The sequence below is a fragment of the Ahaetulla prasina genome, chromosome 1 (assembly GCF_028640845.1).
Source record: "Ahaetulla prasina isolate Xishuangbanna chromosome 1, ASM2864084v1, whole genome shotgun sequence".
Taxonomy (NCBI): domain Eukaryota; kingdom Metazoa; phylum Chordata; class Lepidosauria; order Squamata; family Colubridae; genus Ahaetulla; species Ahaetulla prasina.
In genome coordinates, this window is record NC_080539.1 from 376,952,491 (window position 1) to 376,979,062 (window position 26,572).

Below are 26,572 nucleotides of genomic sequence, written 5' to 3' on the forward strand. Positions count from 1 at the left end.
GAAGTTGTGGGAGCTTCATCCCTGGAAACTTTCAAGAAGAGACTGGACTGCCATCGGTCAGAAATGGTGAGTAGGATCTCCTCCTTGGGTGGGGTGGGGGGGGTTGGGCTAGATGACCTACAAGGTCCCTTCTGACTCTGTATGAGATCGAAAAGCAGAGTGCTGAAAGCAAAGGAGGAATCCAAAGATCACTCTAGTCATTTGGTTTCTCTCTTCAATGATTTTTTATATAAAAGAAAACAGAAAATACAGACAATACATCTTGCCAGAGTCGGGCGTAAAATACAGTGCAACTCAGCAAATTCAGTATTATCCTAACATTTGTACAAGGGCTATTATTTATAGATGGGCGTGAGTACACACTCCCCCCCCCATCACTCCTCGAAGATAAACAGAAACAGAACAAGGTGAACTGTAATTCACTATCTAACAACACAACCAGTAACTACGGGCAACCTTCTTCCAACCCAGCGTAAAGAAAACCATTTGGAAAGCGGAAAAAAAAAGGAACGTTGAAAATGAAGTTGTTTTAAGTCGTTCATCTCCTCCTCCCTCCGTGATTAAAAGTTTTAGCAAGAGAAAAAGAACGATTTCAAAATTGCAGGATTCCTTCTTGCTGAAGTCATAAAAAAACAATTCAGAACTTAGAAGGAAAACCACATATACAAACGACATTTTCGTAACGTGTTTTTTTTTTCCCTTCCCTTATCCCGGGTCAACTCCAGCAAGTATCAATACAAAACGAAAATAACTTATTTAACTATGGTTAACTCTTTGCAACAACAATAACAAGAAGAAACAGAATCTAGTTGAATATTATCTGAATCCTCTTAAAATGAAGAACCGTTCGAAGCTCAACTGAAGTCCTATTTTTTTTCTCCCAGTGTTTCCAAATTGACTTAAATAACAAAATAAGGCCCATCAGGTTTTATCCAGGACCACAACCTTTTAAATTTCTGATGAAACGTTTTATACAATAAAGGCAAATATAGAGAGTTAAAAGAGAACCGTTAAGAGGAAGGAAGCTTCCTTTGACTGGAGCTAATAAGCACATAGATATTTTTTTTGAAAAAAAAAAATATCCCTACAGCTTTCCATTTATTGCTTTGTCCATCGCAGTAAAATAAATTTGATAATTTGCCAATTTTCACAGGCTCGTTTAGCGGCTCTGGTCTTCTTCCTGCAACCATTTCCTGAAAAGATATAGGAAAAATAAATGATTATTAACAGTACGTTGAACGCGTATTTTAAGACCTGGGGGTGCTGATTTTAACCCACCAACTTACCAAGGAAACTAAATTCCCTTATCCGGTTTCTGGTTTACCATTGAAGAAGAATTGATTCAGTTCTGGATGCAAATCGGTCTGTTAGACCGGTGAGCAAACTGGGTTTGCCTTGGTTCCTTAATGGGGGCAGAGCTGGAAGGGACCTTCTGGGTCATCTAATCTAACCCTCCCTACCCAAGCAGGAGACCTTACACCATTTCTGACAAGAGGGCAGCCCAGTCTCTTCTTGAAAACTACCATGGATGAAGCTCCCACAGCTTCTGAAGGCAACTTCTGTTCCATTGGTTGATGGTTCTCAATGTCAGAAAATTCTTCCTTATTTCCAGGTTGAATCTCTCCTGGATCAGTTTCCATCTATTATTCCTTGTCTGGCCTTCGGGTGCTTTGGAAAACAGCTTGACCCCCTTCCTCCTCTCTGGGGCAGCCCCTCAAATATCAGAAGACTGCTATCCTGTCTCCCTTCTTCTTCTCTTCACAATTCCTGTAATTGTTCTTCATATGTTTTAGCCTCCAGTCCCCTCATCATCCTAGTTGCTCTTCTCTGCACTCTTTCTAGAGTCTTCCTTGTTGAGTTCGGCGATTGAGGAGACACGAGACCAAGTGAGTGACCACAGCTCTCTTATGTAGTGTGAGACACTTCAGCGACTGTGCCAGGGCGAGTGGCCCTTATATACCCATTTGGCTGGGGCACCAGCCAATGGGCAACGTTTGTTTTTCCCGCCAAAAAAAATCCCACAAATAGCTTCACACGCAACATTCCTAGCTCAGATCCAGTGGTGGGTTGTTCCCGGTTCGGTCTGTGTTGTGCCTCGTCCTCCTCAGCCGGCCCCTCCCGTCTCCTCCCGGGCTTCTTATCAGACTCCGAGTCTGATAATGAAGATGAACAGCATGTCATGCCTCCAGCCCCCGGCCCTGGCTACAGCTCACTCATACAGTGTGTGTTCCTTCGACGCAGCCGTCAGAGCAGGAAGTCAGCCAAGTGGTGCAATTGCCGGGACCTGCTCCCTCTGACCCCTCCCTTTCCCAGATGCCGACAGTAGAGAAGCTGAAGACAATTCAGAGTGGGAGGATCCTCGCTTCCGGAGATCTGAGAGGCGACGCCAGCGGAAGGAAGGGAGGGGCAGGCCTGGATAAATGCTGAGTCATGGAGCCACACCCCACAGCCTATATAAAGGACCTGCTTTTGGCATTCCAACCTTGAGTCAAGCAAAGTCTCATTTAGTTTGCTGAAGTTACAACTTGGACTCCTGCCTGCCCTGAGAAACCTGGAAGGAATTTGGCAAAGCTGCAGAGGCTTCGTTGCCACGCTTGATACGGGCTTTCTAGACCCGGTTGTTGGAGGGGGAGGGTGACACGACCGTTCGGTTCTTGTGAACCGTAGTAAAAGTGGCGGGAGGCTCTGCCTACCGGGCCGGACATCATTATGGACACTCTGCGCATGTGAGTGAAGCAAGCGCACGTGCGTGCGTGCTCCCATTCCAAACCGGTAGTTAAAGGTAAGTAGAAGCCACCCCTGCTCAGATCTGGGGTGCTTTGGGCTGATTGGCAACCACTAAAGGCCTAACACCCCTTCTCCAGCCAAGACGCACAGGAGAGACACACCCATCAAGCTTTGCCGAGGGCTGCAGGTTGGGCGAGCGGAATATGGTTCAGGGCACCTGCCATCAGCTCTCGCAAAAGAAAGGGAGATCTTTGACAAAGTGGGAGATCCGTTTTGGTTTCCCAGGGCTGCTAGTGACATCTAGTGGCCGAGGCAGATATTCGCCTATTCTTTGTCCAAAATAACAGACAAGCGTCTGTCCAGTCTCCTTTTTGAAAACCTGGAGCATCCGCGACTTATGGAGGCAAGCTGTTCCGCTGATTCATTGGTCTCACTGTCAGGAAATTCCTCCTTAATTCCAGGCTGAACCTCTCTTTGATCAGAATAGGATAAAATAGAATAGAGTAGAGCAGGTTGTGTAGAGTAGCATAGCGTAGCGTAGGATAGGAAGGGAGCTTGGAGATCTTCTTATCAAGCCCCCTGCTCAAGCAGGAGACCCTGTACCATTTCAGACTAACGGTAGCCCAATCTCTTCTTGAAAATCTCCAGGGATGAAGCTGCCACAACTTCTGAAGGTAAGTTTTTCCACTGGTTAATTTTTCTCAGGGTCAGGAAATTTTTCCTTAGTTCTAGGTTGGATTTAATATAATATAACAACAGAGTTGGAAGGGACCTTGGAGGCCTTCTAGTCCAACCCCCTGCCCAGGCAGGAAACCCTACACCATCTCATTACTCTTTGTTTAGAATAGTGGTGGGTTGCTACTGGTTTGTCCCGGATCGTGTGAACCGGTAGCGGCAGCAGTGGGAGGCTTCGCCCGCCCAGCCGGACACTTCTGTGTATGCGCAGAAGTGTTGCGCACATGTGCGAGCATGCACATGCCCATGAGCAAACCGGTGACGATGGGTTTTGCAACCCACTACTGGCTGGAAGGGACCAGTAGAGGTAACATAGAACATAGAATGACAGAGTTGAAAGGGACCCTGGAGGTCTTCTAGTCCAACCCCCTGCTGTTGGACCACTTCAGACTAATAATAACAATAACAATAACAATAACAACAACAACAACAACAACAACAACTATTATTATTATTATTATTATTATTATTATTATTATTATTATTATTATTATTATTATTATTATTATTATTTAATTTTTATACCGCCCTTCTCCCGAAGGACTCAGGGCGGTGAACAGGCAAAATAAAAACAACAATCAAATACATACAGTAGAATAAAATATTAATTAAAAAACTTATTTAAATTAGCCCAATCTAAAAATACTTTTAAAATCCCAAAACCTAATTTAAAAATTTAAAACCCTAAAAACAACTAAAAGTTCTATGCCAGTCAGGCACGGATAAATAAGTAGGTCTTAAGCTCGCGGCGAAAGGTCCGAAGGTCCGGAAGTTGGCGAAGTCCAGGGGGAAGCTCGTTCCATAGGGTAGGAGCCCCCACAGAGAAGGCCCTTCCCCTGGGGGCTGCCAGCCGACATTGCTTGGCTGACGGCACCCTAAGGAGTCCCTCTCTGTGAGAGCGCACGGGTCGGTGGGAGGCAAATGGTTATCCAACATCTTCTTTAAGAGCATTTCCAACTTCTGGAGGCAAGTCGTTCCACTGATTAATTGTTCTAACTGTCAAGAAATTTCTCCTTAGTTCTAGGTTGCTTCTCTCCTTGATTAGTTTCCACCCGTTGCTTCTTGTTCTACCCTCAGATGCTTTGGAGGTCATCTAGTCCAACCCCCCCTATCAAGCAGGAGACCCTATATCATTTCAGATAATTAACTGTCCAGTCTCTTCTTAAAAGCCTCCAGTGATGAAGCACCCATAACTTCTGGTGGCAAGTTGTTCCACTGGTTGATTGTCCTCACTGTCAGGAAGTTTCTCCACAGTTCCAGGTTGCTTCTCTCCTTGATTAGTTTCCATCCATTGTTTCTTGTCCTGCCTTCAGGTGCTTTGGAGAATAATGTGAGAAGGACAATCTGATCCAGATTTCAGCGGATGGAAAGGGAAGGAAAACGCTGGCGCTACTTGAAAAGCAGAAAATTTTATTCCCAAGAGTCAAAGCCCACGGAAGGTGGACTATAACAGGGGTCTCCAACCTTGGTCCCTTTAAGACTTGTGGACTTCAACTCCCAGAGCTTTGCTGGCTGAGGGACTCTGGGAGTTGAAGTCCACAAGTCTTAAAGGGACCAAGGTCAGAGACCCAAGGACTATAAAATACGAGACATTCTAGCAACAATATTTACAGTGCTCTACACCAGTTTCTCAATTGGTTTTCCTTGTTTATTTTTTTGGCATTCTTATTCACGGGGAAAAAGAACTGATTAAATCAAGGGATGATTGAATCTTTTCCGTTCAACTACAAGTCTTGTAATTAAGTTTACGGAGTGAAAATTAAGTCTTGTGTGTTGGCTTGTATATAGCTTTTTTTAAATAATTTGTAACAAGTATTTAATTAATTCCCATGTTTGCTTATGAGTTTAAAGGATTTTCCTTTATATTATTGTCTGTCGGCTTCCCCCCCCCTCCCCTCCCCTCCTTATTATCATTAGCAACTTTCTCTCATTGATCGGAAACTTCGTCAATTTGTGATTTCTTATGCAACATTTCTGATACAATTTATATAAATTTATAGATCCTTCCCACAATTCGTTGATCCCCCTCTTTGTGGCAGCCCATTAGATATTGGAAGACTGCTATCATGTCTCCCCTGGTCCTTTTGTTCTTTTAAAGTAGAATAGCAGAGAGCTGGAAGGGACCTTGGAGGTCTTCTAGTCCAGTCCCCTGCTCAAGCAGGAGATCCTATATATGGATTATTACTAGGTTATAGAACAATTAACCAGTGGAACAACTTGCCTCCAGAACGGTTGCAGGAACTGGGTATGTCTAGTTTAATGAAAAGAAGGACTAGGGGAGACATGATAGCAGTGTTCCAATATCTCAGGGGCTGCCACAAAGAAGAGGGTGTCAAGCTATTCTCCAGAGCACCTGAGGGCAGGACAAGAAGCAATGGGTGGAAACTGATCAAGGAGAGAAGCAACTTAGAACTAAGGAGAAATTTCCTGACAGTTAGAACAATTAACCAGTGGAACGACTTGCCTGCAGAAGTTGTGAATACTCCAACACTGGAAATTTTTAAGAAAATGTTGGATAGCCATTTGTCTGAAATGGTGTAGGGTTTCCTGCCTAGGCAGGGGGTTGGACTAGAAGACCTCCAAGGTCCCTTCCAACTCTGTTGTTATGTTATGTTATGTTAAGTTGTGAATTCTCCAACACTGGAAGTCTTTAGGATGAGATTGGACAACCATTTGTCTGAAATGGGATGGGGTTTCCTGCCTGAGCAGGGGGTTGGACTAGAAGACCTCCAAGGTCCCTTCTAACTGTTATTCTATTCTATTCTATTCTATTCTATTCTATTCTATTCTATATTCTGTATTCTATTCTATTCTATTCTATTCTATTCTATTCTATTCTATTCTACTCTATATTCTGTATTCTATTCTATTCTATTCTATTCTATTCTATTCTATTCTATTCTATTCTATTCTATTCTATTCTATTCTATTCTATTCTACTCTACTCTACTCTACTCTACTCTATTCTATATTCTGTTCTATTCTATTCTATTCTATTCTGTATTCTATTCTATTCTATTCTATTCTATTCTATTCTATTCTATTCTATTCTATTCTATATTCTGTATTCTACTCTACTCTACTCTATTCTATATTCTGTTCTATTCTATTCTATTCTATTCTATTCTATTCTATTCTATTCTATTCTATTCTATTCTATTCTACTCTACTCTATTCTATATTCTGTTCTATTCTATTCTGTTCTGTTCTGTTCTGTTTTATTCTATTCTGTATTCTGTATTCTATTCTATTCTGTTCTATTCTGTTCTGTTCTGTTCTATTCTACTCTGCTCTATTCTATATTCTGTTCTGTTCTGTTCTATTCTATTCTATTCTGTATTCTATCTCTATTCTATTCTGTTCTATTCTATTCTACTCTACTCTACTCTATATTCTGTATTCTGTTCTATTCTATTCTGTTCTGTTCTATTTTATATTCTGTATCTATTCTATTCTATTCTATTCTGTTCTATTCTGTTCTGTATTCTACTCTGCTCTATTCTATTCTATATTCTGTTCTCATTCTGTTCTATTCTATTCTATTCTATTCTATTCTACTCTACTCTATTCTATATTCTGTTCTATTCTATTCTATTCTATTCTATTCTATTCTATTCTATTCTATTCTGTTCTGTTCTGTTTTATTCTATTCTATATTCTGTATTCTATTCTATTCTATTCTATTCTATTCTATTCTATTCTACTCTACTCTATTCTATATTCTGTATTCTATTCTATTCTATTCTATTCTGTTCTGTTCTATTCTATTCTATATTCTGTATTCTATTCTATTCTATTCTATTCTATTCTATTCTACTCTACTCTACTCTATTCTATATTCTGTTCTATTCTATTCTGTTCTATTCTATTTTATATTCTGTATTCTATTCTATTCTATTCTATTCTATTCTATATTCTGTATTCTACTCTACTCTACTCTACTCTATATTCTGTATTCTATTCTATTCTATTCTATTCTATTCTATTCTATTCTATTCTATTCTATTCTATTCTATTCTATTCTATTCTATTCTATTCTATTCTATTCACAAAGGGATACAATCAATATCAAGTGAGGTACTACTACCACTCTATAAAGCCCTAGTAAGACCAAATCTAGAATCCTGCATCCAGTTTTGGTCACCACACTATAAAAGAGAGGTTGAGACTCTGGAAAGAGTGCAGAGAAGAGCAACCAGGATGATGAGGGGACTGGAGGCTAAAACATACAATGAACGGTTGCAGAAACTGGGCCTGACTAGTCTGGTGAAGAGAAGGACCAGGGGAGACATGAGATCAGTCTTCCAATATTTGAGGGGCTGTCCCAGAGAGGAGGAAGGGGGTCAAGCTGTTTTCCAAAGCACCTGAAGGCCAGACAAGAAAGAATGGATGGAAACTGACCAAGGAGAGATTCAACCTAGAAATAAGGAGAAATTTTCTGACTGTGAGAACAATCAACTGATGGAACAGAAGTTGCCTTCAGAAGCTGTGGGAGCTTCATCCCTGGAAGCTTTCAAGAAGAGACTGGACTGCCCTCTGTCAGGAATGGTGTAGAGTCTCCTGCTTCGGCGGGGTGTGGGTTGGGTTGGACTAGATGACCTGCAAGGTCCCTTCCGACTCTGTTAATCTGTTAAGACCTCCGAAATCCCTTCTGTTGTTCTGATAGAAAGCGGTGAGGCTTCAACGGCAGAGCTATGGACGCCATCTCGGCCTTTCTGAGACCCCACCCCACCCCACCCCAATTCCTGGGGCCCATTTGTATTTCACAGGCTCACTCACCATTCACTGGGGCTCAGACCCCACGTTCTCCGGCGGCTCGGCTTGACCTTGAACGTCTTCTGGTTGGCTTGGGACTGAGCTTTCGGCTTCGCCGGGAATGTCTGCCTGACTCACCGGAGCCTCTGCTGGGCCTGAGTCTTCAGGCTGGTCGGGAACCCCCAGCAGCCCCGAGAGCTCGGTCGGCAGGAAGGCAGCTGGATCCTCTGCTTCCTCGTCATACAGCTCAGGAAGTTCGGATGGTGGAGGCCAAGCACCCGCTTCGAAGGCCTGCAGCCTCATTTCCATCACATTGCGAATTAAGCCTAGAGGAGGGTTGAGGTCGGGCTGAGGAGGGGTAGCGGTAGCCGTAGCCATAGCTCTACTATGCCGCTTCAACCCTCTCTCAGCGGTTTACAGAGTCAACGTGTTGCCTCCAACAATCTGGCTCCTCATTTTACCCACCTCGGAAGGAAGGAAGGAAGGAAGGAAGGAAGGAAGGAAGGAAGGAAGGAAGGAAGGAAGGAAGGATGGAAGGCCGAGTCAACCTTCTGAGGCCCTTACATGGCCTCCAAAGGATGGAAGGCCGAGTCAACCTTCTGAGGCCCTTACATGGACTCCAAAGGCTGTTTTAGCTTTGCTTCGACTCTTGAAGCAATAGCAAAAGCCCTTCACAGTGTTTTACAGCCCTCTCTGTGTGGTTTACAGAGTCAGCCTATTGCCCACAACAATCTCTGTCCTCATTTTACTGACCATGGAAGGATGGAAGGCTGAGTCAATCGGTCGAACACCTGGCAGTTGGCAGAGTTAGCCTGCAAACCTTCCTTCCTTCCTTCCTTCCTTCCTTCCTTCCTTCCTTCCTTCCTTCCTTCCTTCCTTCCTTCCCAAGCATTAGCCCTTAAACTTATATACCGCTTCACAGTGTTTTACAGCCCTCTCTGAGCGGTTTACAGAGTCAGCCTCTTGCCCCCCAACCATCTGGGTTCTCCTTTTACCGACCTCAAAAGGAAGGATGGAAGGATGAGTCAACATTAAGCCGTTCAGGATCGAACTGTTGGCAAGTGAGCAGAATTAGCCTGCAATACCGCATTCTAACCACTGCGCCACTATGGCTCTTATAATAAATGAATAAGTAAAGAGATAAACAATAAAGCATTTTTCCCTTCAAGGGATCCTGCAAAGGCTTTGGGGATGACCGTAGCCAAACCACGACCTCTCCCCATCTCCTAAGGCAGCCATTTTGCCAAGGAACAAGAGGGCACTTTCTCCCATCCCGGAGCCCTAGAGGCAGGGGTGGGATCCTACCGGTTCGGACGAACCGGTAGCTCCAATGATCAGGTCAGCCCAGCCACCCACCCACACCTGTGCGTTACTTACCTTTATCTTCTCAGCTGATTGGCGAGGGAGAGCGGATTGCCGCACCTCAGCTGTGCTACTCCCAAGTGGTAACACAGAAGGTTAGTATTTGTAAAACTGCGCGTGCGCGCAAGTGCGCAACCACCGAACCAGTTGTTAAACTGGCAGCATCCCACCACTGCCTAGTGACCCTGGAGTAAGAGCCCTTGGGCAGTGAAAACCACGACGGGAGGAGCCTACAAGTAGCCCTCATCTTACAATGGAGCCCAAAATTTCTGTTGCTAAGCGAGACCATTGTTGAGTGAGTTTCATCCCATTTTATGACCTTCCTTGGCCAAGGTTGTTAAGCAAATCTGGCTTCCCCATGGACTTTGCTTGTCAGAAGGCCACCAAAGGAGATCACGTGACCCCGGGGACATTGCAACCGTCATAAATACGAGTCAGTGGCCAAGTGTCCGGATGTAAATCCGCGGCTGACCATTGGTGGCGAGTCACTGGCCCCGATGGAGAGGGTCCGCAACTTAGGCGTCCTCCTGGATGAACGGCTGTCTCTAGAAGATCATCTGATGGCCGTCTCCAGGAGAGCGTTCTACCAGGTTCGCCTGGTACGCCAGTTGCGCCCCTTTCTGGACCGGGATGCCCTATGCACGGTCACTCACGCACTCGTGACGTCTCGCCTGGATTACTGCAATGCTCTCTACATGGGGCTCCCCTTGAAGGGCATCCGGAGGCTACAGTTAGTCCAGAATGCGGCTGCGTGGGTGATAGATGGAGCCCCTCGTGGCTCCCGCATGACACCCATCCTGCGCAGACTGCACTGGCTACCTGTGGCCTTCCGGGTGTGCTTCAAGGTTTTGGTGACCACCTTTAAAGCGCTCCATGGCATAGGGCCGGGTTATCTACGGGACCGCCTACTGTTACCGAATACCTCTCACCGACCCGTGCGCTCTCACAGAGAGGGACTCCTCAGGGTGCCGTCAGCGAGGCAATGTCGTCTGGCGACGCCCAGGGCAAGGGCCTTCTCTGTGGGGGCCCCCACCCTTTGGAACGAACTACCCCCCGGACTCCGTCAGCTTCCGGACCTTCGGACCTTCCGCCGCGGGCTTAAAACATACTTATTTAATTGTGCAGGACTGAGCTAGATTTTAAATTTATGGGTTTTAATTGGGTTTTATTTGTATGTTTTAATTAACGGGCTTTTTGAATAAGTTTTTTAATTGTTTTTATACTGTATTTATGTGTTTTTTAAGTGCCTGTAAACCGCCCTGAGTCCTTCGGGAGATAGGGCGGTATATAAATATGATTAAATAAATAAATAAAATAAAATAAATCACCTGTGACCACGGACAAAACCGGTCAACAAGTCATTGGCTTCAGGGCCATTATGACTTCGAATGGCCACTAAATGAACGATTGTAAGTCAAGGTAGGTGATACTACCTGTATCTTGATTTAGTTGCGTTAGGGGAGCCAGGTTTTGGCCACGACCCTCCAGTGGTCAACCTAAGAGATTCGCCATCCAAGAGACGCCACCCCAGCCCAGTTCTGTATTTACAAGGCTCCTTAGTGGGGAGCAGAGATGGTGCTCAGCTGGTTCAGACCAGTTCGGGTGAACCAGTAGCGGTGACTGCGGGTGGGGGATGGCCCCCCCCCAGCTTAATGCCATCCTATTTATGCCACATTTTTGAGGCCAGGCACATGTGCAGAATGCACGCAGGTGAGCAAAGCCAGGAGCATGCATGGAAGCCCCACAACGTGGTGCAAACTCGTAGTAAGGTGTGAAACCCACCGCAAGTGGGGAGGGATGGGTCAGTTAAGGGGAAGGGTCCTTGTTTCCTTTGGACAACATGGGATGACCCCTCACTGCCCAACGGTTGGGGAATGGACGCCTACTTACTATCAGCAATGATTCGCCCAAGGGCTCGTCTCTCCAGCAAGTGCTCCATCTTATCCATGATCCACGGGACGAAGCCCGTCTCGATGTCTGGGGAGTAAAAGAGAAGACATCACCATTGCAAAGTCTCAGGGATGAAATGCTCCCGGTTCGGACCAGATCGGCCAATCTGGTAGCGATGGCGGCGGGTGGTTCGGAGAACCGGTAGCAAAAATCCCTGCCCCCCCCATCCATGCCCAGCTGAGCCCCGCAATCATCTTCTTCGGCTGAAAAAATGCTTTTAAAAGTAAAAAAAGAGGCTCTGATGAACCTGCACCTCAGCTGGGATGGTCAGAGCTTTTTAAAAGCATTTTTTCTAGAACCTCTTTGGCCGAAGAGGTTGGAGAAAAAAAATGCTTTTAAAGGGATCGGGCAACTCAGCTGGGATCGCCAGAGGAGCCTTTTAAAAGAATTTTTTTTACAACCTCTTGTAGAAAAAATGCTTTTAAAAGGCTCCTCTGGCGAGCACAATTGAGTTGCCTGATCATCAGAGGCTTTTAAAAGAATTTTTTCTACAACCTATTCAGCCAAAGAGGTTATAGAAAAAATGCTTTTAAAAGTTTTTTTTTTTAAAAAAGTTGGCCACGCCCACCCAGTCACATTACCCCCCCAAGCCACACCCACAGAACTGGTAGTAACAAATTTTACATTTCACCCCTGCAAGGTCTCCATTTGCCAAGGGATGGAGCACAAGGCCCATCGTCCCTGGCCACTGTGGCATAGGGCTTGCATAGTACCCTTCCTCTCTGAACTATAGAGAGCTATTCAAGCCACCAAGGAGCTCAACCCTGGGTCAAAACCCAGCAGCAGTAGCTGAGATGACGTCATCCATGTTGTGATGTAATTTCTATAGTGATGTCACGAATCATGTGACATCCATCACCCACATGGTCACATAAGGACAAAGGAGTGTCAACAGAATAACATCTGCATTTCCTGCATCGGAGGAAAGAGGAGAGCACCTCTTTCTCCTTCTGTCCCACCTACAGAGGCATGATCAAGAGCTATTTAACAAACTGCATCCCTGTTTGATTTGGTGGCTGCAGCGCTTCAGATAGAAAGTCCCTACAGAGAGTGGTGAGGACAATGGAGAAGATTATAGGAAGGTCGCTTCCTGTTATTCAGGATGCTGCTTATAAACGCTATGGGCCAGGGGTGAAATCCTACCAGTTCAGACCAGTTCGGGTGAACTGCTAGTGATAATGGGCATCAGTTTGCTGAACCGATAGTAATTACCCCTCCTTGGCCCCACCCACGCCCGGCCAGGTACCGCTCACCTCTTCCAGCCGCTCGATATTCCACAGAATTCAATGTTAAATGCAGCAGAGAGAATGCTAACTCTTCTCCCTCCATTCAGAGCGGAGCTGCTGCAGCCTGTCCCTTTAAGGTAGTCCCCAGGAGGGACGGGGGGAGCAGCTGGAATGGAACCCTTTTTGTGAAAGGCAGGAAAATGGGGAAGGGGATTTTCCTGCCGGTCATCCATTCCTCAATCTCAGCACAGATTGAGGGAAGGAGGGTAGGCAGGAATATTCCCCTCCTCATTTTCCTGCCATTTGCGACAAGGAGTGGCTGGGAGGGGAGGGGCTGGTGAGGAGCCCCTCGATGTGAGTGATGTCGAGTTGGCCACACCCACCCAGTCACATGACACCCTCAACAAGCCACGCCCACAGAACCAGTAGGGGAATTTTTTTAATTTCACCCCTGCTGTGGGCTTAGAACTCAAAGCATTGTTAAAGACCCCAAACACTTTTTTTTATCTGCCTCCCCGTAGACACCCTTAGTGCAAGCCTTTAAAAAAAAAAAATCACTTATAGGAATTGGGATGAACTGAATTTACACGTGGACAAATGAGAAAAATGTTGAATTCTGCAACAGGAAAAGGTTGAAACTGACTGGTGCCTCCGCCTGTGCTAGCACTGAGGATTAAATCAGGATATCAAAGCACAAAAGACCTCAAACGGGGTCTTTTCCAGTTCTTCCTCAGTGCAGGCAATTCCCAGTACTGAGCAGGGAAACCCACTCCCTCCACCACCACACCCCACCGGCACCTCTTTCCACCGGATCGTAGAAGTAGCCGCTGTCCCGCAGGCTGCCGAAGACGGATGGGATGAGATCGGAGAGGTAGCGCTGGGCGAAAGCTCGAGCGGCGATCTTCTCTGCTGTTTCTTTCTCCTTCTGCAACATTTCCATCTGCTGCTTTTTACGGCGTTCCTGCAAAGGAAGAGAGATGGATGACCCAGCCGGGGTTCCTTCGGGGTGTGTCGGGCTGTCCCTTCGGCCTTCCCTGTCCACAGTCAACTGACCGTTGACGCTTGTCTTTGGCTCGATCTGATAATCCCAGGAGTGTCCTCCCCTGTTTTCATGTTTAATCTCTGTAATTCCCAGACCTCAAAAGAAGGAGGGGTGGGTGGGGAGGGGAGGGCATCCAAGACCTCTCCCCAAGGCATCACCTGGTCAGCTTTCTATACATGCTTGCCCTGCACAGTGGAAGCCCCTGGCATACCTGTGTTGTGACCCAGGCCCAAGTAGGTAGTAGGAAACTCAAGTCAGTGAAAAAACAAACAAACTTTATTCGAACCTCTGAGAATTACTTCATTTCCCAGTGTAGTTCAACTAAATTAAAGCAGATTCCTCCCAACACAAATTCCCTCAATCCTATCACCAACCTTGATCCAATTAGGCAAACTGCCAAAGGCCTTTCTTGACAAACGTTCAGAAGACACCGATACGAAATAAATGCAAGAAGACGAAGCTATCACCGTTGTTTTTCAGCAAAGCCCAAACGCTGTTGCTGGTCTTTTAAGCTTTATGGGAGGGGCCAATCATCTCTTGGCCCTACTCCTGAGTCATCCTCTTTGCTTGAGCTGCTTTTGCCTTCTGGCAGCTCTTCTCATGCGTGCATTAGGAACAGGCTCCTCCTGTTCCTCTGCCTTATTACTATCAGCCTCTGGAGGCTCTGGAGTCCGCACATCACTCCCCGATGGCCCTGGCCCCACCTCTGCCTCTGATGCAGAGCCCTCATCCGGGCCTTCCCCAGCCTCCAGGACTGGCCCACGCTCTTCCTCAGCCTCATCGCTGTCTGACTCCGTTGCCAACTCTGCAGGCTGCTGGCGGACCACAACAGTTGGTCACTTTCAGACGGCAGGACTTCAACGCCCAGAATTCCCCATTGCCAACCCCACTGCTGGCTGGGGAATTCTGGGAATTGAAGCCCAGCCGTCTGAAAGTTGAGACACACAGGTCTGCAGTAACCTAGGAGCATTTGTGTTTGGAAGTGTCCTGGGTGTTGAGAGGGCCACGTCTCCTGCAGGACCTGGTGCCAACCCTCAGCAAGGCTTGATGGGTGTGTCTCCCCCATGCATCTTGGTTGGAGAAGGGTGTGTTAGGCCTTCAGTGGTTGCCAAGCAACCCAAAGCACCTTAAAGATGCTGTGGAGTTCACCAGTCTCTCGGATAGTGTCTGTAAGTGGACACCAGAATTGGAAGGAGGAGGAGGAAGGAGAAGGAGAGAAAAAAGAAGAGGAAGGAGAAAAGCAGGAGAAGCAGAAGCAGAGGGAGGGGAAGAGGGAGGAGGAGGAGGAGGAAGAATAAGAAGAAGAGGAAGAGGAGGAAGAAGAAGGAGGAGGAGAAGGAGAAGGAGAAGAAGAGGAGGAAGAAGAAGGAGAAGGAGAAGAAGAGGAGGAAGAAGAAAGGAGAAGGAGGAGAAGAAGAAAAAGAAGAAGAGGAGAGGGAGAAGAAGGAGAAGGAGAAGAGGAGGAGAAGGAAGTGGAAGAAGAGGAGGAGGAGGAAGAAGAAGAAGAAGAAGAAGAAGAAGAAGAAGAAGAAGAAGAAGAAGAAGAAGAAGGAGAAGAAGAAACACTGCAACCGTCATAAATACGAGTCCTGAATTTTGATCAGGTGACCGACCATGAGGATACGGCAATGACCGTAAGTCACTTCTTCGGGTGCCATTGCAACTTTGAATATTCACTTAAATGAACTGTCATAAGTCGAGGACTTAGCTTTAAAAAGAATCCGCTTTCTTTCCCCCCCTGCCCTTGTGGGTACCTTTTCTTCTCGGTGTCTCCTCTCCTGCTCTTCAAGGCGCTGGACCTCAGCGAGTTCCGCCGCCCGCATTTCAAGGAAGGCGTACTGATGTGCCCGCAGATTGGCCAGTTCCTCTTCTTCCATCACCTCCAGCAAAGCCTGTTCGATCGTTTTGCCCACCAAGACCTCCAGCATGGGCCGGACTTCGATATCAAAATCAAAAAGCTGAAATCAAAAAGCGGGAAACATTTATTCTTTTTTTAATTGAAAAAGTTTTAAGAAACAAAAACATTTCCCCCCCTTTCCCCCCCCCTCCCAGAAAACCCCCTCCCCCCCTCCCCCCGGCTTCCCGGGTCAATCACAAGGTATTGTTATACATAAACCAAACATAGAGTAAAATTTTCCCTTCTAATCCAATTAACCTCATCCAAATCTTTTCATCTCCCAACCCCCTCCCCATTACATAAAATAATACTTCCTAATTATTCAAAGGCAATCTGATATTTCTTAATCTGATATCTGTTTTGTAGATAATCAATCCATTTTTTCCATTCAATTAAATATCTTTCCTGCGTATTGTCTTTTAAAAAAGCTGAGATTTTAGCCATCTCAGCCAAATTAATGACTTTCAGTATCCATTCTTCTATTGTAGGTACCTCTTCTTTCTTCCAGTATTGTCCAATCAACAGTCTTGCTGCTGTTATTAAATTCAGAATCAATTTAGTCTCAATCCCTGTACAATCCGTTATAATTCCCAAAAGGAAAAATTGCGGCAGGAACTTTATCTTCTTCTTCAGTACATTTTGAATAATCCACCAAATCCAAAAGGCCTTAATTTTCTTGCAAGTCCACCAAATATGAAAATATGTAGCGTCATCACAATCACACCTCCAACATTTCGCTTGGATATCAGGATACATACATGATAATTTTTTGGGATCTAAGTGCCATCTATAAAACATCTTATAAAAATTTTCCCTTAAGTTCTGTGCTTGTGTAAACTTAACATTTCTAACCCAGATTTTCTCCCATGTTTCCAACATTATTGGTTCCTGAATATTCTGCGCCCATTTTATCATACAGTCCTTTACCAAAGGATCATTTTGCCCACCAAGACCTCCAGCATGGGCCGGACTTCGATATCAAAATCAAAAAGCTGAAATCAAAGAGACCCGAAGCGGGAAACATTTATTCGATTTAAGAGAAGAGGACTTCTGGCGGATCGTTTTCGGCAAATTTCTCAAAAGTTCCTGGGGAAATTTCGAGAGAACCTCGAAATCACAAGGGAAAGCATCTTCCCCTTAACGGCCACCATCGGGTCCAGAACCTTGATCGTTGAACAAAATGTGATCGTTAAGCGAGACACCTTGTGATTGCTTCGCTCGACGACCGTAATCCTGGTTTTTTCCAGCTGCGGTCGTTAAGCGACCCCCATGGGTCTTTAAGTGGAGCTCCGGGGAGAGGGGTCTGGGCCTCCTGGCATTGTGGGGTGGGGAGACCTTCTCCCCACCCCACCACAGCCCACTCCCCATTCTACAGGGGAGAAGGGATTTGAGAACAAGAGCCGTTGTGTGGCGCATGGTCAGAATGCGGTATTGCAGGCTAACTCTGCCCACCCGCCAGCAGTTCGATCCTGAAAACATCTTACGCGGACTTGGTTACAATGGGGGGTGGGCAGCGAGGGACAGTTTAGGTGGGGGGTAAAAGTAGAACTTAGGGATTTTGGCGCGCGACGATCAGTTCTGCCGTTGTGACTTCTCCTAAAACTATTACGGTTCCTGCAACCGTTCTTCATATGTTTTATCCTCCAGTCCCCTAATCATCTTTGCTGCTCTTCTCTGCACTCTTTCTAGAGTCTCAACATCTTTTTTACATCGTGGCGACCAAAACTGGATGCAATATTCCAAGTGTGGCCTTACCAAGGCATTATAAAGTGGCACTAACACTTCACGTGATCTTGATTCTATCCCTCTGTTTATGCAGCCCAGAACTGTGTTGGCTTTTTTAGCAGCTGCTGCACACTGCTGGCTCATATCTAAATGGTTGTCCACTAGGACTCCAAGATCCCTCTCACAGGTACTACTATTGAGCAAGGTACCACATATACGGTACTGGTGCATTTTGTTTTTTTGGCCTAAATGTAGAACCTTACTTATGTTATGTTATGTTATTATCTTTCCCAACAAATGGAACTAAGGATCATTTCTACTTAGAGGTTTTAAACAGTGGCTGGTCTGACGGCAGTTTCCTGAAACCCGTACTTCTCCTTCCCATATCTGCGTTTCCACGTCTCTGCCGGTTTTCGCAGGTATGAAGAGTGGGGTGGCCGGCCGGTCCAGAAAGGCGTCCGTCTGACACTCCACATCCACCTCGATGATGCGGTCTGACAGTTCTTCCAGGTACAATTCTGAAATTGCATTTGGAGAGCTATTATGCCCGGTCTTTAACGTTCAATGAATATCCATTCCTGTTTTAAGCTCTGCGAAGAAGAAGGGGAGGTGTGTATGTATGTCAAACTATTCTCCAAAGCACCTGAGGGCAGGACAAGAAACAATGGATGGAAACTAATCTAGGAGAGAAGCAACCTAGAACTGTGGAGAAACTTCCTGACGGTGGGAACAATCAACCAGTGGAACAGCTTGCCACCAGAAGTCTTGGGTACTTCATCGCTGGAGGTTTTTAAGAAGAGACCGGACAGCCATTTGTCAGAAATGGTCTAGGGCCTTCTGCTTGAGCAATGAGGGCTGGATTAGATGACCTCCAAGGTCCTTTCCAGCTCTATTCTGATTGATTGATTGATTGGTTGATTGATTGATTGAAATGTGTCTCCTGCTTGAGTAGGGAGTTGGACTAGAAGACCTCAAAGGTCCCTTCCAGCTCTATTCTGGGGGATTCATTGATTGATTCATTGATTGATTGATTGATTGAAATGTGTCTCCTGCTTGAGTAGGGGGTTGGACTAGAAGACCTCAAAGGTCCCTTCCAGCTCTATTCTGGGGGATTCATTGACTTACTGACTGACTGACTGACTGATTGATTGATTGATTGAAATGTGTCTCCTGCTTGAGTAGGGGGTTGGACTAGAAGACCTCAAAGGTCCCTTCCAGCTCTATTCTGGGGGATTCATTGATTGATTGAAATGGTCTAGGGTCTCCTGCTTGAGCAGGGGGTTGACTAGAAGACCTCCATGGTCCCTTCCCAGTCTGTTATTCTGTTAAGCCGCTTTTCTGCCTCAGAGGAACTTCACAGGAAAAAATCGGAATGGGAATGCAATTGGCAGGATTGACTAGTCCAGGGGTCTCCAACCTTGGCCACTTTAAGACTTGTGGACTTCAACTCCCAGAACTCTGGGAGTTGAAGTCCACAAGTCTTAAAGTGGCCAAGGTTGGAGACCCCTGGACTAGAGCGGCTTGTTCCCCTTTGCGGATCACAACTCACTGCATCGCACACGCGCTGCCCTGCGGGGGAGGGGGAGATGCATCATCCAGCTTTTGCTGGGGTGGGGAAAGAAGGAAGTGGATGGTACAAGCGCATACACACACACACAAACACAAACACATACACACACACACACACAAACACACCTCCTTCCACTAGGAACTATGAATGAATGAATGAATGAATGAATGAATGAATGAACAGAAGCAGGTGGATTTCAACTGCCAGAACTGTCTCATATCTTAAAGTGGCCCGAATGACAGAGTGGGAAGAGATCTTGGAGGTCTTCTAGTCCAACCCCCTTCTTCAAGAAGGAGATCCTATACCAATGTACACAAAGGACTGTCCAGTCTCTTCTTAAAAACCTCCGATGTTGGAGCGCCCACAACTTCTGATTGCAAGCTGTTCCACTGGTTAGTTGTCCTCACTGTTGCAAATTTTCTCCTTAGTTCTAAGTTGCTTCTTCTCCTTGATTAGTTTCCATCTGTTGCTTCTTGTTCTACCCTCAGGTGCTTTGGAGAACAGCCCGACTCCCTCCTCTTCTTTGGGGCAGCCCCTCAAATACCGGTAAACTAGTTATTAAGTCTGCATTACTATTAATCTTCTCGTCGTTCCTATCACCCAACTCCTCCCACTTGTGACCGTATGACAGTGACCTTGTTGCTGCTATCCTTATAAGAGTTATACTGACTGTTTGAAAGTTTCCCTATGACTGCCACTAAGTGTTGAGCCTTATGATTCTTGACGAATGTATCTTGTCTTTTTAGGTACACTGAGAGCATATGCACCAAAGACAAATTCCTTGTGTGTCCAATCACATTTGGCCACTAAAGAATTCTATTCTATTCTATTCTATTCTATTCTATTCTATTCTATTCTATTCTATTCTATTCTATTCTATATTCTATGACTATCATTAAGTGTTGTACCTTATGATTCTTGACCAACATATGTTGTCTTTTAGGTACACTGAGAGCTTATGCACCAAAGACAAATTCCTTGTGTGTCCAATCACACTTGGCCAATAAAGAATTCTATTCTATTCTATTCTAAACTGCTATCATGTCTCCCCTAGTCCTTCTTCTCATTAAAGTAGACATGCCCAGTTCCTGCAACCGTCCATCGTATATTTTAGCCTCCAGTCCCCTAATCCTCTTGGTTGCTCTTCTCTGCACTCTTTCTGTTTTAAAAACAGTTTCTGCCTGATTGGGAAAAAGATCCTTGATTCCCTCCCCCCATGAGTTAGAGGGTGGCATTTTACTGAAGTCTACTTTACCCGTCTGCACATCTACGTGGCGTCTGCCCTCCAGGGGTTCTGGGGTTCTGGTCCGCAGCTGCTCCTTCGCTCTCTTCCTCGCCAGCATCTTCCGATGGGCTTCACGCTGGCGTTGTAGCTCCAGCGGATCCGGCTCACTGCTCTGGAATGCAAACCCACAACCGTATTGTCAAGTTTCAGGGAGTTCCAAAGACATTTCCTAAGCTGGAGATGGAATGCTGAGGCTCTGGAACAGCCCGATTTCCTCCCCCTCTTTTTTTTTTTTTTAAAAAAAAGAATATCTTAAGAGACTCTCAGTGATGTGGACAGCGCCCACCCCAACTGCGCCCAGAATCTTGATCGTCGAGCGAAAACGTGGTCGTTCCATGAGACACCTTGGGGTTGTTTTGCTTAACGACCGCAATACTGGGCTTTCCATACTTCCACCTCTCACAATACTTGACAACACAGTATCAACAGTAGAAACCTTCAAATTTCTGGGTTCTATCATATCGCAAGATCTCAAATGGACAGCTAACATCAAAAATGTCATTAAAAAAGGACAACAAAGAATATTCTTTCTGCGCCAACCCAGTAAGCTCAAACTGCCCAAGGAGCTGCTGATCCAATTCTACAGAGGAATGATTGAGTCTGTCATTTGCACCTCTATAACTTGTCTGGTTCGGTTCTGCAACCCAACAAGAAAAACACAGACTTCAGAGGATAATTAGAACTGCAGAAAAAACAATGGCTACCAACCTGCCTTCCATTGAGGACCTGAATACTACACGAATCAAGAAGAGGGCCGTGAAAATATTTGCAGACCCCTCGCATCCTGGACATAAACTGTTTCAACTCCTACCCTCAAAACGACGCTATAGAGCACTGCACACCAGAACAACTAGACACAAGAACAGTTTTTTCCCGAAGGCCATCACTCTGCTAAACAAATAATTCCCTCAACACTGTCAGACTATTTACTGAATCTGCACTACTATTAATCGTTTCATAGTTCCCATCACCAATCTCTTTCCACTTATGACTGTATGACTATAACTTGTTGCTGGCAATCCTTATGATTTATATTGATATATTGACCATCAATTGTGTTGTAAATGTTGTACCTTGATGAAGGTATCTTTTCTTTATGTACACTGAGAGCATATGCACCAAGACAAATTCCTTGTGTGTCCAATCACACTTGGCCAATGAAAATTCTATTCTATTCTATTCTATTCTATTCTATTCTATTCTATTCTATTCTATTCTATTCTATTCTATTCTATTCTATTCTATTCTATTCTATTCTATTCCTCTCCTATATTCCTATTCTATTCTATTCTATTCTATATTTATGACTATCATTAAGTGTTGTACCTTATGATTCTTGACCAGCATATGTTGTCTTTTATGTACACTGAGAGCTTATGCACCAAAGACAAATTCCTTGTGTGTCCAATCACACTTGGCCAATAAAAATTCTATTCTATTCTATTCTATTTCCAGGTTGCAGTTGTTGAGCGACTGCATGCTTAACATAATTTCCTTGGGTGGATGGAAGGAGCACGCTGGCTTCCAATGGACAAGCCGGGATCCGTGGCCAAAGAAGAACGTGGAAAGGGCTAATGTGGATGGCTGGGAAGGGTTGGGCTAGATGCCCTCTAGGTCATTCTCCAATTGCTTTTAAGGACAACATATTCCTCACCCTCACAGCAAAACCTCTTCCCCAAACCCCTGTCTTGTAAAAAAAAAAAGGCCAGGCTGAGGTAGATTTGAATTCAGATCTCCCCATGCCAGTCCAATCCCACCCAGCTATGCCGCCCGGACCCCTTAGTTAACATAACATAACATAATAACAGAGTTGGAAGGGACCTTGGAGGCCTTCTAGTCCAACCCCCTGCCGAGGCAGGAAACCCTACACCACTTCAGACAAATGGTTATCCAACATTTTCTTAAAAATTTCCAGTGTTGGAGCATTCACAACTTCTGTAGGCAAGTTGTTCCACTTATTAATTGTTCTGTCAGGAAATTTCTCCTTAGTTCTAGGTTGCTTCTTTCTTTGATCAGTTTCCACCCATTTCTTCTTGTTCTACCCTCAGGTGCTTTAGAGAATAGTTTGACTCCCTCTTCTTTGTGGCAACCCCTGAGATATTGGAACACAGCTATCATGTCTCCCCTAGTCCTTCTTTTCATTAAACTAGACATACCCAGTTCCTGCAACCGTTCTTCATATGTTTTAGCCTCCAGTCCCCTCATCATCTTGGTTGCTCTTCTCTGCACTTTTTCTAGAGCCTCAACATCTTTTTTACATCGTGGCGACCAAAACTGAATGCAATATTCCAAGTGTGGCCTTACCAAGGCATTATAAAGTGGCACTAACACTTCACATGATCTTGATTCTATCCCTCTGTTTATGCAGCCCAGAACTGTGTTGGCTTTTTTAACAGCTGCTGCACACTGCTGGCTCATATCTAAATGATTGTCCACTTGGACTCCAAGATCCCTCTCATAGGTACTACTATTGAGCAAGGTACCACATATCCGGTACCTGTGCATTTTGGGGTTTTTTTGGCCTAAATGTAGAACCTGACTTTTTTCACTGTTGAATTTCATTTTGTTAGTTAGCGCCCAATGTTCAAGTCTGTCAAGATCCTTCTGTATCTTGAGCCTATGGAATCCTTCCCAGATCTAGGGCTGTGTCTCCTCCACCTCTCTCCTCCTAGCAGTATTGGGGCTTGTGTAGCTCTGAGAGGCATGGAGGATGCTGCAAACTCAGCTCCCAAAGTTGGCATCTTCTTGGGCATCCCTGATCAAAAGCAGAAGCGGAGCTGGCTCACATTTTCCCACTTAAGGACGCAGTGCCACCTTGTTCCAAACATTTCCTAAACGATCTTCTGAGCAGGCCTATTTTAAAAATGGACACCTCCCCTCCCTGCCCTTGCAAAGTAAAAGACAAGCTTTAGGGAAGAAAGACCCACCCAAGGTAACACGTGGAGGGCATACGTGTTGCCACGGACCACTCTCCTCTCGTACATGAGGTTGGCATAGCGAACAGGTTCCTCTTCCCTGCAGTGGTAAAATTAAAGAGAATGTTAACGAGGAGGTTGAAAAATGGTGAAGGCAAAGGGTGGGGGGGGGGTCTTTGCTCTCCTGCAAATGGTTTGACCGAGTGGGCATCTCCTGCCTTCCAAAGTAATGCTGGACAGCCCCCTCCCCTCAGAAGGCTCCCTGGTGCCCCCATCTTGCACTTTTTTTTTTTTATAAAAAAGTTTTATTTTTACAATCATATCAAATAATTCATCCAATGTACAATTATATACAATTAGTCGGGCTTGCCCAGTCACCCCCCTCCTTTTTAACTCTCTTCCCTCTTCTACCTTCTTCTACCTTCTTTCCAAACCTTCCTCTCCTTCTCTTATCTACATCCTTTCCTCCCTCCACCCTCCACTCCTTCTCCCTCTTCTACCCCTCTTCCTTCCTCTTCTCCTCTTTCCTACCTCCTACTCTCTCTTTTCTCCCTCACCACCGTTCTAAAATGGTAACTGGGCAGACCCGACCCTACATTAATTCTTCAATAATCCCTGTACATTAACCATCACTCCATCTCTACCTCAAACCCCCAGTTCCCTCCCCTTACCCCCACCCCCACCCCGACTTCCCAGAACAAAATGCAGGGTATCAAAACTAACAATCATAATCCAAAATAATTCCTAAATTATAATCTCTAGTCACTCCACACTTAATCACACTCTCAATTCCCCTCTCCTTCAGAAATATATCTAATACAAAATATTTCCTAAATTTACTCATATGCTATTTGATATTTTTTTATCTGATACTTATTTTGAATATAATCAATCCACATTTTCCATTCTAAAATAAATTTTTCTTGTGTATCGTCTTTCAAATAAGCAGAGATTTTAGCCATTTCTGCCAGATTTGATACTTTGAGTGTCCATTCTTCAATTGTAGGTAATTCTTCTTTCTTCCAATATTGAGCAATCAAAACCCATCTTGCACTTTTAACAGAATAACAGAGGCGGAAGGGACCTGGTAGGTCATCTAGTCCAACCCCCCTCCATCCAAGCAGAAAACCCGACTCCATTTAACAGAATAACAGAGTCGGGAGGGACCTTGTAGGTCATCTAGTCCAACCCCCCTCCATCCAAGCAGAAGACCCTACGCCATTTCTGTCAAGACCCCAAGAGAGAAGAGGCTCTCTGGATTTTGAAAACCCCTGATCTGGAGCTGAGTAGTGGGAGGGAGGAGAGAGAGAGCAAAGCTGGAGGGTTTGGGTAGCAATGCCAAGGGGGCACCCCCTTACCCGCAGAGAAGGGCAACACCCCACCCTCTTTGCCTGCCAGCCAGCCGAAAAGCCTTGGGGGAAACTGGAGACCCTCCTCAGCTGCCCCTTCTGCCTGGCTGGTACTCACAGCTCATTGGCCTCCAGGGTCGTCCGGTACCGCTGTCGGTTGGGCACGGCCCGAGGCTGGCTGCAGTACGAGTAGGTGCCCGTGGCCACCCCGCCCGCCTCCTCCCGGTTGACCAACACCGAAGTGGACGCCATGCTGACCCGCAGCCGCCTCCTGGCTCAGAGAGGCCTGGCTGGCTGGCTGGCCGGCTGGCAGGCCTGGGCAACACTCCTCCTTGGCAACCGTTGCCCGGCGACCCGGGCAGGCTCCTAAGCAACGGTCGCCAAGGTAAACTGAGCCCGGTAGCACCGCGCCCCTCCCATCCCTCCCAGCAAACAGACAACGGGAGCCAGGCAGGCAGAGGGCAAGCGGGCACCCGGGTGGCGAAGGGTGGGGGGGACGATAGGGGAGGGAATGCCAAACTGGGCACCCCTGTTCTGCCAGGGGACGGATCCTTTTGGGTTCGACTGGCAGCCCAGCCGAAAGGGAGTGGGTTGGGTGTGCTGATCTGCACCTGTTGAACAGGAGGCTGCAGGATTCTGCTTTGACGCACACACAAACAGTCACACCCACCTCCTCTGGATTGTCACATTTCCCTTCCAGGAAGAAAGGATTCTAGTCCTCATGGAGAAGGGCAATCTCAAGAGGAATCCACCTCTTCCCCCCCCCCCCGCTATTTCTTCAAAATGGGCTGTGATTTAACATCTGTAGGCATGACCTGTGTTTAACTCACAGAATCATCTGTTACAGCGTCCTTCCTGTCGAAGACGACTTCAGCTTCAATCGCAACAATACACGAGCACACATTAGATTTAAGCTTAATGCGAACCGCTCCAATCTTGATTGCAGAAAATATGACTTCAGTAACAGAGTTGTTAATGCCTGGAACGCACTACCTGACTCTGTGGTCTCTTCCCAAAATCCCCAAAGCTTTAACCAAAGACTAGAGGGAGTCGGGCTGTTCACCAAAGCACCTGAGGGTAGAACAAGAAGCAATGGGTGGAAACTGATCAAAGAAGGAAGCAACTTAGAACTAAGGAGAAATTTCCTGACAGTTAGAACAATTAATAAGTGGAACGACTTGCCTGCAGAAGTTCTGAATGCTCCAACACTGGAAACTTTTAAGAAAATGTTGGATAACCATCTGACTGAGATGGTGTAGGGTTTCCTGCCTTTGCAGGGGGTTGGACTAGAAGGCCTCCAAGGTCCCTTCCAACTCTGTTGTTATATTATATTATTATTATCTACTGTTGACCTCACCCCATTCCTAAGAGGTCTGTAAGGGGCGTGCATAAGAACACCAGCGTGCCCACCATTCCTGTCCTAATGTTCCCTTTGATTGTATCCAATTCGTATAGTTATTTCATGCTTATACTTATATATACTGTTGTGTTGGACAAATAAAAATAAATAAAAATAAATATTATAGATATGTGTGCGTGTGTGTGTGATATGTATATGCAGGTCGTTCTCGACTTACAACCGTTCACTTAGTGACCATTGGAAGTTATAGCGGCACTGAAAAAAAAAAGTGACTCAGGACCGTTTTTCACACTTAACGACCGTCGCAGCGTCCCCACGGTCACGGGATTGAAATTTGGACACTTGGCAGCCGACACGTTTATGACGGTCACAGTGTCCTGGGGGGTGGGGGGTGGGGTGGGGGGTGGGGTGTCACGTGACCCCCCTCTTGTGACCTCCTGACAAGCAAAGTCACCGAGCCGGGTGTCTTAATGTCTTAAAGAACTGCCGTGAATCACTTTTAACAACGGTGGCAGAAGAAAAGTCGTAAAACGGGTCAAAAATAAATCAATTCATTTCCACGCTGCCCATTCTTTTTTTTTTTTTTAATTTGCATTTATATGCCGCCCTTCTCCGAAGACTCAGGGCGGCCTACACTATGTCAAGCAATAGTCTTCATCCTATTTGTATATTTC

General features: G+C 45.7%; 1 protein-coding gene across 1 annotated transcript; it reads right to left on the reverse strand.

Moving 5' to 3' along the window:
* Positions 1-324: 324 nt before the first annotated feature.
* On the reverse strand, positions 325-24,823 carry LOC131188450 (radial spoke head protein 3 homolog). Its single transcript, XM_058163728.1, has 9 exons — positions 24,657-24,823; positions 23,202-23,289; positions 20,245-20,386; positions 17,792-17,937; positions 15,552-15,755; positions 13,554-13,716; positions 11,470-11,556; positions 8,242-8,543; positions 325-1,193 (listed from the first exon to the last, which is right to left on the reverse strand). The coding sequence occupies exons 1-8, from the start codon at positions 24,788-24,790 to the stop codon at positions 8,245-8,247; spliced, it is 1,263 nt and encodes a 420-aa protein (XP_058019711.1). The 5' UTR covers positions 24,791-24,823; the 3' UTR covers positions 325-1,193; positions 8,242-8,244.
* Between the last annotated feature and the right edge of the window lie 1,749 nt (positions 24,824-26,572).